General features: G+C 34.4%; 2 protein-coding genes across 2 annotated transcripts; both read left to right on the top strand.

Moving 5' to 3' along the window:
- Nucleotides 1-2,318: 2,318 nt before the first annotated feature.
- On the top strand, nt 2,319-2,813 carry LOC127904872 (oleosin H2-like). Its single transcript, XM_052449902.1, has one exon. The coding sequence runs from the start codon at nt 2,319-2,321 to the stop codon at nt 2,811-2,813; it is 495 nt and encodes a 164-aa protein (XP_052305862.1).
- An 886-nt stretch (nt 2,814-3,699) lies between these two features.
- Nucleotides 3,700-8,495, top strand: LOC7457767 (lysM domain receptor-like kinase 3). The gene is made up of 10 exons (XM_024586479.2): nt 3,700-5,138; nt 5,251-5,448; nt 5,620-5,756; nt 5,841-5,930; nt 6,023-6,128; nt 6,265-6,416; nt 6,575-6,672; nt 6,812-6,950; nt 7,528-7,626; nt 7,994-8,495. Exons 1-10 carry the CDS (start codon nt 4,469-4,471, stop codon nt 8,156-8,158), a joined length of 1,854 nt encoding a protein of 617 aa, XP_024442247.2. The 5' UTR covers nt 3,700-4,468; the 3' UTR covers nt 8,159-8,495.
- Nucleotides 8,496-11,454: the final 2,959 nt, after the last annotated feature.

Raw genomic sequence — 11,454 nt, 5'->3', positions numbered from 1 at the left:
AATGTTTAACTATCTTTATGAGTCCAACGTTTATTTTTTTCCAAAAAAAAACAGTCAATTCAACAAGTTCCTTTTTAAAAGGGATTGATGTTGAAACTTTCATGAATGACCTAAATTAATAACTTTTTTTATATTTTATGATTGATATTGAATTAAACTAAAAACGTAAATTGCATATATACTGTAATTAAATTTATAAACACTTATGGCAATTAAAAATAAATTTACGAGAAAATACACACAAAAAATAACCTTTCATTTGAAATAATATGATAAGAATGATGTCGTTCTTCCATTAAATATAAATTAACCTCTTATAACCAATAAATTATTTAGAGACAAATAAATAATGAACATTCCTTACATGACCTAACATTGCATATGTAGATTGAATATTGGGCAGATATAATTAAGGTAACCCAGGTTTTAAACATTGAAGAGTTGTAAAGAAATTCTTGTGATACCTTCAAGGGACTAAGGATTAAAACTTATATATAGACGACATGATTATTAAGAAGTGATTAGATATTCAAATTCTGACTTTATTGGCTGTCTTGACTTAATAAAATCGACATCATGATATGTTTTTTTAATTAGCTAGAGTAGCCATTTCTTATAGAAGTACAAACAATCTTTGGTTGCTACTTCCACAACTGAAGTAGAGTATCATATATCATGTTTTGCAATGACATCACAAGTTATTTCGTTGAGGAGTTTTATTTCAGAATTTAAAGTTGTTTATGAAATTTCCAAGTCATTGAGGATTTATAACAATAAATCCACTAGCTATTCGTCTAAGAACAATAAAAGAGAAAGTCATAATAAGCTCATCAATATTAAGTATCTAGCTATTTGAGAAGATATCAAATCAAACAAAGTGATTGTTAAGCATATTAGTAGTAGATTCATGATTATTGATCCATTGATAAAATGTTTATCATCTATTGTTTATAAGGGAAAAGTTGAGCATATGAGACTCAATTCTATTATATAGTTTTTTTATGGGATTGAGATACTCTTTTGCGTTTTCATTGCATTTTATTGATTTAAAAGACTTCATTAACTTCATATTTGTGTTCTCTTATGTGGTTGTATACATGAAGTTAATTTAGATAATAACAATACATATTTGAATTTTGTTTGGTGAACATGAATGAACATTTAGAAGTGATATGTACCAGTTCTCCTTAAAAAAAAAGAAAGTTGCTTTGTAATTCGTGAAAGATAATTAATAATTGCTCTAAAGAATTTATTGGCATGATTCATGCAATTTAAAGTCTTTCAATATTAGGTATATATTAAACGTTGGAAGGGCCAAGTAAGAAAATATTAGTTATGTTTTAATTTTTAAATTAAAATGTTATTTGATGGGCCATTGCCCATTTAATAGTTAAATAATTAAATTCTCCATGTCAATTATTTTTTCTTTTGAGATTGCATGGTGATAGCAAGATGTAGTTATAATCCCTTTATTTATGGGGAAAAAAAGGCTTCAAAGTGAGAAATTTCACAGAAAAACAAGAGTCTCTTGTCTAACAAAAAAACCCTGTGATTTCTCCATTAATTATGTAGATTATATAAGATATTGGATAGACTAGATAAATAATTATCAATTACTTTTTCATATTTTAGGATTTGTATTGTCGTACAATGGAGGTAGATGTTTTTGGAACTTCCACTTTTAGTTTATGATAATTAATATTGCTAACAATATATTTAACCATATTAATTGTAAATTAATCTAAACAAATAATAAATCATCGATCATGTCATTAATTATTATTACCAAACCTAAGTTAATATTCGTATCATGTCAATTGCCATCGTCAACATAACAAAATTGTCGCCCTACTAGTTCATTTCTTTACTAAGAATTTACAGACTGTATATCAATTTCGATGAAATCATTCACCAATCATGGAAAATTCAGCCATAAATGAATAATTTCCAACTTCTATTGGTCTTTTGGGTAATAAATCAACCCACCGTTTTAATCAGGCCCCCAAGCAAAATAGCCCAACAACGCGAAGCTCCAAGCTTTGGGACTGCTTGCTTGTATGAGCCCCATTCCATTCCATTTATTACAGAACACAACACCACGCTGACTCTGCAAACACGTACTACGAAAGACACACTCACCATGCAACTGCAAGCTTGTACATCCCACTTACCAAACATGTGTCACCCCATTATACCACGTGTCCTTTCCCCCATCTCCAAAAATATAACGCTCGTTCTGTGCTCTCCGTTTTTGCATGCCATCTCCATCTCTGCAATAATCTACAAGCTGATCTTTAGCTAGTCCCAGCAGCCTCTCCATGGCTGACTTTCGCCAACAACAGCAACAGCTGAGACCTGGTGGTCAAGGCACAGCGGGCATATTCCTCCCTGGAAAGGGTGCTTCAACTTCCCAGGTTTTAGCTGTTGTGACCTTGTTGCCTGTTGGTGGCACCCTTCTCTTCCTTGCAGGTCTCACTCTTGTAGGGACACTTATTGGGCTAGCTGTGGCAACGCCACTTTTTGTTATTTTTAGCCCAGCTTTGGTCCCTGCAGCTCTTGTCATAGGGCTGGGCGTGCTTGGATTCTTAACGTCTGGTGCTTTTGGGGTCACCGCACTCTCATCGCTCTCATGGATGGCCAGCTATATTCGAAGCTTGATCAGAGGTCCCTTGCCACAGAAATTGGATCAAGCGAAACGGAGGACACGGGAAACGGCAGGACAAGTGGGCCAGAAAGCTAGGGAGACGGGCCAGATTGTTCAGAGCAAGGCCCGAGAGGTGACAAAGGGTGGTCAAGAGGGTGGGAAGACATAAAAAGGGTTTTCAAGATTGTGACATGATTGATATATTGGGCTTTGAGGCCTACTGAAGCTTATTTCTTTATAAATAATTCAAAAGAATCTGTTAGATATTAAAAAAACAATACTGCAGAAAACTAGTCCAAGTAAAATGAGCATTAATACCTTGAGAAAGTGATGTTGGATAAGTTTTTTTTTTTTTTTGTTAGAAAGCAAAATGTTAAACCAGAAATAAGTAACAAAATGTGTAATTAATTGCTAAAGTTATTTATCTCATTAGTAAATGAAGACATGGTGGTCAAGTCTTAGAGACAACAAGTTTTCTCTATTCTCCATTCTTACATCATGAAGAAGGATTTAGTATATTTTCCCAAGCAGTTGTATGTCTTGCTCCTTTCGAGTTCTAGTAATAACCTTTCTACGAATGTAATAAGAAAGGACTATCCTTCAAGGTTGGTTTTTCTTTTTCTTTTTTCTTTTTTTCCATTCAATTATATAAAAAAAAGATTTAATTCTCTAAATATGAAGTGTCTTAAATGATCTTTTGCATCTTATCATTGGTGGCAAAAAGCATAGTTAATAAACATGACTTAACAAATTGATCCGAAATTTAATTTGAGTTGAGTGTTTTTTTACAAGAAATATTTAAAAGTTGACTTGGTATAATTAATTGACAAAGCTCAAAAGAAGCTAGCTTTCACGGGCTAATAGGCCTGTTGAGCCAGACCATGACTCAATGTTGGCTGGACGTCTTGGCTGCCGGCCACCTCTCTTCTTTTTGCTGTCGTCGTATGGTTGCGCAATGATTACCAAACCACTAAACTCTAAATAATGCTGTGTGTATTTTTTATAGTGCCTTGTTTGGTGAAATGTCCTTTCAAATATCACACACAATTTTCAACAGAGCTTGACTTTCTTTTCTTCTTTTTTTCACCTCCGACAAAGTGGATATTATTGTAATTTTCAACTCCGAAATAGAAGGTTTTTGCTCAGGATCCATCATGCAAAGAAGTTGATTCTTCAAGATAAAACAATTTCTTGGAGCTTGACGGATCATGAACACTCATCTGGGATTATCATGTCTTGTGTGAAACAGCAACCAGAAACTTCTCAGAATTGTACTGCTACACATCATCGTTTACTTCAAAGGGTAGGTCGAAGACGTCGCTTGATGGCAAAAGGTCATGCTTAATTTTACAGTTGACCAGCCAAATAGTTCACCTGCGGAATGATACAAATACTGTAACTTCTTGCTGAAAGCGACAACTTGTAGCTTAATCCCTTCGAATAACAGGTATGAACGATGACCTCACCACGAAAAAGTCTTCATAAAAATGCTTATGCTTGTAAGTACAACACATGGAAAGGAATGAAGTCACCAACAATTTCAATTACTAATAATTAACATATAATCCACTAATGTGGTTCCATATACATGGAGACAAAGCATGCTAGCCAGAATTGGTAAACTTTCGAATTCTGCTTAGGTCATACAAGAGGAGAAATGAGCCAAGTCAATGACTTTTGAGTTGCAACTTTGTTGCGTTCAAAAATGGCATATTTGTTGGTAAGGTGATGAGCTGATGATCCCTTATCAGGAGGCCACCAGAAATATAATAAAGGGGTGCAAGATATATGTTTATTATGTGATCCTGCTATTCATTTTCTGTCATGAAGATGGCTGCCCAAAACAACCGCCAATTCCATCTCCACCACCTTTATTTCTTAGCAATTATCCTTACTCATGTTCTCTCCTCCAATGTCTTCATCGAGTCAAGCAGCACCATGTACCCCTTTAGTTGCTCTGACCAGGTTCAGAATTGTGATTCCTATCTATATCACATCTCCGAAGGCCTTTCCATTGAGCAAATAGCTTCTTTCTACTCAGTGAAATCATCCAATGTTGAGCCCATTACTCATGGCCTCAAACAAGACTATCTTGTATCAGTTCCATGCACTTGCAAGGATGTGAATGGCACTCAAGGCTACTTCTACGATACCTTCTATAGTGTACAATCTGGTGACATATTTACCAATGTTACATGGGTTCTCTATAGTGGGCAAGCTTGGGAGGTTCCAGGAGTGGAACGGCTATTTATTGCTGGAGATATGATTAGTGTGCATCTTGTATGTGGATGCTTAGAAGTAGAGGCTAAAGAGATTGTGACATATACAGTTCAGGAAAATGATACCCTAACAGGGATTGCAGAACTTTTATCTGCAGAACTGACTGGGATTGAGAATCTAAATGAAAGATTTACTCGAAATCCAAACTTGATTGATGTCGGATGGGTTTTATTCGTTCCCAGAGAGAAGAATGGAATTCAAGCACCAAAACAAGGTCAGCAATTAACCCTTCAAATTCTTCTTGCAGAATCTAAATGTTCTAGTTGTATGGAAAAAATAATCTTTAAATGATAGGTAACTTCTTGGCTTCTTCTTGTTCAAACCAGGAAAGCAACACAATTTGGCAATAATCCTTGGCACACTGTCAGCTGTGACTTTATTTTCAGTTTGTTCATTGCTGTTGTTCCTCCACAGAAGAAACAGAAACCATAAAAACAGAAAAGAAGACCCAGAAGTTGTCAACAAAGCCCAAAGTCCCACGAGGACTTCCTTAAGGACTCACTTTCGTGAAAAGTACATAGAAGGTCAGTCTCCTAACGTGACTCTGAAGCAACTACAGAGCAATCTGGCTTCAAGACAAATCTATAAAAAAATAACTGAATTTGAGGAAGTATCTTATAGAAATTAACTCAATTAGTCGAAAGGTGTAACTTTCCATTGCGATTGCTCATGTGAAACTAAATTTCTTGGTGTAGATGCAACCTTTGAATCCGAAAGACCAATTGTATATAGTTTGAAGGAGATAGATGAGGCCACAAGTCAATTCGACGAAAGCAGGAAAATTGGAGCGGGAGGATATGGGATTGTGTACATTGGTACTCTGAAAGAAAGGGTATGATATGATTTCCCCTACATGTTGATAGTTTGAACAAATTTAAATCAAGTAACAAAACCTTGTTGCTAAATCGAAGTACAGGAAGTTGCAATTAAGAAAATGAAGTCTTCCAGATCAAAGGAATTCTACTCAGAGCTAAAAGTGTTGTGCAAGATACATCATATTAATGTGGTAAGGATTTCTTTTCCAGAAAAAGGGTACAGAACACCCTAAAAAACAAAGGATTATGTGATAGTTTTAATGAACAAAATGTTATTCCTTAGGTGGAGCTGCTGGGATATGCAACAGGGGATAATCACCTCTATTTAGTATACGAGTATATTCAGAATGGATCACTCAATGATCACCTTCATGACCCTTTGCTAAAAGGTATTAGTGTGATAAACGCTTTAACAGTAAGCTCATGAGAACCGATTAGAGAGTGAAGCTGTCTTTAGAAAGAATGGTAAAGCTAAAATCATGCAGCATATTGCTTCTACAAGGTTCTGACACTAAATGGTATCAGGTCACTCGCCCCTTTCATGGCTTGCAAGAGCACAAATAGCACTAGACGCTGCACGAGGAATTGAATATATTCATGATCACACAAAAGCGCGATATATTCACCGTGATATAAAGACAAGTAACATTCTACTTGATAAGGGACTCGGAGCAAAGGTACTTGCTACCATTTTCATTTTGAGGGTGTGAATATATGTTTGTCGTTAATTGGTTCTGTTACATATTTGCTTCGCTCGTTGTTAGGCATATGTATGCAGTTGCATAAAACCGTTCCTAGCTTCACCTTACTGTACTAGCTAATGCTCTTACCACAGGTTGCAGATTTTGGACTGGCAAGATTGGTAGAAAGATCAAATGAAGAAGATGCAGTAGCAACACGGCTGGTAGGCACGCCAGGTTACATTGCACCTGAGTAAGTCCTGAGCTCATAACTCCTTAGATTTGTGCCTCATTCTTGTTCACTGCATTCCAACACTTGAAAAAACAAAAGATGCTTTTTTCCATTGTATGGTTGTTAACTGTAATGTTCCAATCTGATTATTTTCTGCTAGATCTGTTCGTGAACTACAGATGACATCAAAAACTGATGTGTTTTCTTTCGGAGTGGTCCTGGCAGAGCTAATAACTGGTCAGCGAGCGCTCGCACGCGACAACGGGCAACCGAACAAGATGAAAGTACTGGTAGCAGTTGTAAGTTCAGATTTGAATAACATAGTTGTTGTGTGGTCTACTAGTTCCCACTGACTGCTTAGATTACAAATCCTTATTTAACTAGAAAACTCACCACATCAATCTCCAGTCATTACTATCTGAAGCCTAGTGCATCCAGATCAATTTTTTTATATCCAATTCATAAATATTTTACAGACAAGTTTATCCCCAATGAGCTGTTTTGCCTTCTTTTGGTTTTTTTGTTTTTATCTGTTTTGTGTTACATTAAGTCAGGTCTCTTATCTTTTAATCAATCCCCTGATTGTATCCAAGCTATGTAACAAATTCTGAGGCGGCAAGGTTCAATACAATGGAGTGTATGCCTTGTTACATCTGCTATGAATAATTTGATCGAAACTCAAGGAGTGTTCGATGTCTGAACATTTGCATGTAGAGGCGTACAAGCCTTTTTTCTTCTGCATATTCTCATGTTGTTCAGCTTATTCCTCCCCAACAACATCCCAAAACCCCCTCTTCAATCTCATATTTACTTGACATTTCATGGATGAGCCATCTAACCCTTTTTGTTTTAATATCTTCTGTTAAATTGGATCAGATGACAGCAATATTCCGAGATCAAGACCCGGAGACAGCTTTGGAGGCTAATATAGATGAAAACATGAAAGGAAGCTACCCAATGGATGAAGTTTACAAGGTCAGTGTAATTGCAAGATTATCAATCCACTTTACATTTTATGTTCACATTGAAGCCAAGAGGTCAGACAAGTAACAACCAGAAATTCTAGAGAAAGATCAAAGATGGACCAAAACTCAAAAAGGCAACTCTGTGCTTGAACCTAGCCCTAGGCAGAAACAGAGCAAAATACATTCTTCGAAGCTAAATGATCTCATCTATTACCGAATGGAAGGGCATAGGCATCCCCTCTCTACAAAATCCATGCATATACAGTCAATTGTGCGAGCATTGCTGACAAGTCCACATGGCCAATCCGATTGCATTAAGCTTCATGTCTTACAATATCTATATGTGTATCACACCTCCTCTTACCCTCATATTGCAGATGGCAGAACTATCTACACATTGTATGAATGAAGACCCGACAAATCGACCGGAGATGCGAGAAATTGTCCAGGAACTTTGTAAAATCTTGATGTCCTCAATTGAGTGGGAAGCTTCACTTAGAGGAAGCAGTCAAGTTTTCACCAGGTTATTCGATGGAAGATGAATCAGTTTCTTCATGGAGATGGTTGACAAGTTCCTCACTTCAAAATTCATAGTAACAATCAAAGCACAAGCTGCAATTATTGTAATCAAAACATGCTCGTTCTATAACTAGGATTCAAATATACGTGCATCATATATACGAGGAGTCAGGCGGCATTCCTTCAATCGATTACACTAAATTTTATTGGTCTTCAACCTTCTATTCTGAAATAAGTATCGATGAGGTGTTAAAATTAGGAGGATTAACAGGATTTGGTTTTTTGGTGGTTAAATTATAAATTGTTTAAGTGTTTATAAATAGTTTTTTTTTAATATTAAAGTAAATTTTCTTTATGAATGATTTTGAATACATATAAAAAAATTTATTTTAGAATGTTTGAGAACTGTCTAATGGTAAAATTAGCAATTTAGTGGAGAAAATTAGTGATGAATATACTTAAAGAGCTTTAAATTTTAAGATTTTAGTTATTCTTGTATTCAATCTGTATCATTTTAATGTAAAAAAAATTATCTTTTACCTAGTAATTCAAGAGGTATTTATAGCCCTTGGACCTTGTTTTTTTTCTTGAGTGAAGGAGTTAAAGAGTAATTTCACCATGATAACTTTTATGAGAGACAATATCTTTTACATAAGTATCAATGGAAAAGAATATCTATCACACAAGTAGTAATGAGTATTAATGGAGGAGAATATCTTTTACACAAGCATTAATGAGGAAAGGAAAAAAAAAACACGTGTTCGGTTTAAAAAAGAGATTAAGACATATCTTTTGAGGGTTGGGATTGGATGGTGCACCAAGCCTAAAAAAAAGTATTGGGGACACCAAGCACCTAAGCCTAATGAAAGGTGTGGGCATGCCTAGCACCTGGGCTCAGGTTGGCGCCGAGCCTGTCAGAGATACTAGGCGTGCCCAACACTTAGGTTCGGGTTGGCGCCTGAGCCCATTAGAAGTACCAGACACGTCTAGCATTTGGGCTCAGATTTCAGCTCAAATTAGGTGTTACTACCCGGGCCTTCAAAAAAAATTAAAAATATGGATTTGGTGTCGTAAAGTAAAGAAAGAAATCTTGATATGCCAAGTATCTATCCTTAATTTATGCCTTCTTTCATTGGTTAAGAGCTAGGAAGCTTTTAACCTAACATACAGGATACATCATCACAACACCTTGAGCCGGTTGATCCCTGCTGTCATCAATTATTTAACCTTTCAACTTGAGCTCATCAGCAAAAATAATAGACTCATAAATATTAAATAAATCCTAAAGTCATGAAAGATCATGGCCTCGTTGTTTGCTGCAAAGTGCTTTTTTCAAAGCACTGGGTTGCATTTTGGAAAACTCGTCTTTTATCTTATAAATAAATCAGGTTTGCAACTCTCTTCTTTCCAGATTTTGTTTTTTTACCAGTAAATTAATGATGAAATTAGTGTCTAACCATTGATTATAACATTTACCAGGTTGAGACTTGAAGAACTAACCGGGTTGGTAACCGGGTTGGCTCGAATTATTTTTTTTATTTTTTTTATTTTTATTTTTATTTTTTTTCAATTTTGTCCTTTAACTTTATGTTTTTTAAGAATCGACATTCATAATTTATTTTAATTTGTTTTTTACAGGGTTATTATGGTCTCATAAAATTACTTTTTCTTCTCCTCTCTTTTTTTTTGGGTTTTTTTTTTAAAAAATAGTTGTTATCTTTTCAATCTTGGCCTTCAACATTTAGTTGGTTGGGAATTAAATTGTGATTTTTTTTATTTACTTTCTATTAAGTTATTTCAGTCTCATTACTCGAGTCACAAGTTTATCAGTTTAACCCAGATTGACTCTAGTTTTTTTTATTTTCTTTTAAATTATTTATTTTCTTGTTTTGTCTTACAATAACGAGTTGGTTTAGGACTAGGCTTTGTAAGAAAAAACTATTTGCGTTTTTATACAGTAATCTTGTTAAAAATACGTTAATAATATCTATAAATTTGTTTTTACAATTTAAAAGAATAATATGATACACGGCATAGCGTAGGCGAAAGACCTGTTGTGCAAGTATTATGGTCAAGGTTCGGACTTTTGCTTCCATCTTGAAATTGCTGTAGTTCAGTACTGATATACTTGTTACAGAATCTAACTCTAAGCAAAACTCATAATATTTAGTAGAATAAAATATTTATAATGAGAAAATGGTTATTCTTAAAATGGATTCATCTCTCTCAGGTTAGTGTTAATATGATGTATCATCATGTTTGTTAAATTGTAACCTTTAGATTCTAAAATTGATGGTTGAGATTAATTATTTCATATGCTTATAAATAAATATTCCTAGAGTTGTTCAAACCAATCAGTTTCGGTTCGGTTCGGTTTGGTTTTTTAGAACAAAAACCGGTTCAAACCGGTTTGGCTCGGTTTTTTCGGTTTGGGTTCGGTTTTGTTTTTTCGGTTCCAGACTTAAAAAACCGAAACTGAACCGAACCGTTCGGTTTTTTCAAAATTGTAATCGGTTTTTTTTCACGGTTCGGTTTTTTTAGTTATTTTTTTTCCAGTTTTCTCGGTTTAATCAGTTTTTCGGTTTTTTTGAACACCCCTAATGCTTACAACTCTAGGAAAATTAAAATTAGCTGATTTACTCACACATTAATTACGATAAGGGAAAATCTTAACAATTAAACTTTATTGAGGTCACAAAAAGAAATATTTGTCTAGTCTCTCTTATCATATTATTCTTTACACGAATCAGGATCCATTAATTCTTTTTTTAAAATAAAAAACCCTTGATTCGATCAAACATGCAGTAACTAATATTTACATTTGAGTTGTTTCCCTGTTTTGTCCATCGATCTTCGTATTTTATTTCGTCAATAATGGATTCGTTCGTGTGAAAAGGAAGAAATATGAACAAGTGATCTGTGACCAATTCCTTGATAGGCAGGGTATTGCAGATGGATAGAATATAAATGGCTTTCATTTGCCCCCTTCTTTTTACATCTTTTACCAGCATGGATTATGGATTTTTGTGTGTTTGATATTGTGGTAGCTTTTGCGATTATAGTTTGAAAAAAATCATTTTATAAAAAGTACTTTTACTTGAGATTGGTTATTGTTGAAATTAAAATGGAATAAAAGATAGTTTAATATGTTTAGTTAAACAAGCATTCCAAATTGAGGTTATAAAATAACTAGAAAAGATATATATTAATATTGATGGTTTTTAATTTAAATATTGTAGATTTAACTATCACTATTACATCATTAAATAAATAATATTTTATATCAAATATTTTTTATTATTCCATTAACTTATCTACA

Source organism: Populus trichocarpa, unplaced genomic scaffold (assembly GCF_000002775.5).
Source record: "Populus trichocarpa isolate Nisqually-1 unplaced genomic scaffold, P.trichocarpa_v4.1 scaffold_820, whole genome shotgun sequence".
Lineage (NCBI taxonomy): Eukaryota > Viridiplantae > Streptophyta > Magnoliopsida > Malpighiales > Salicaceae > Populus > Populus trichocarpa.
This window is presented reverse-complemented; position numbering and strand designations above follow the sequence as displayed.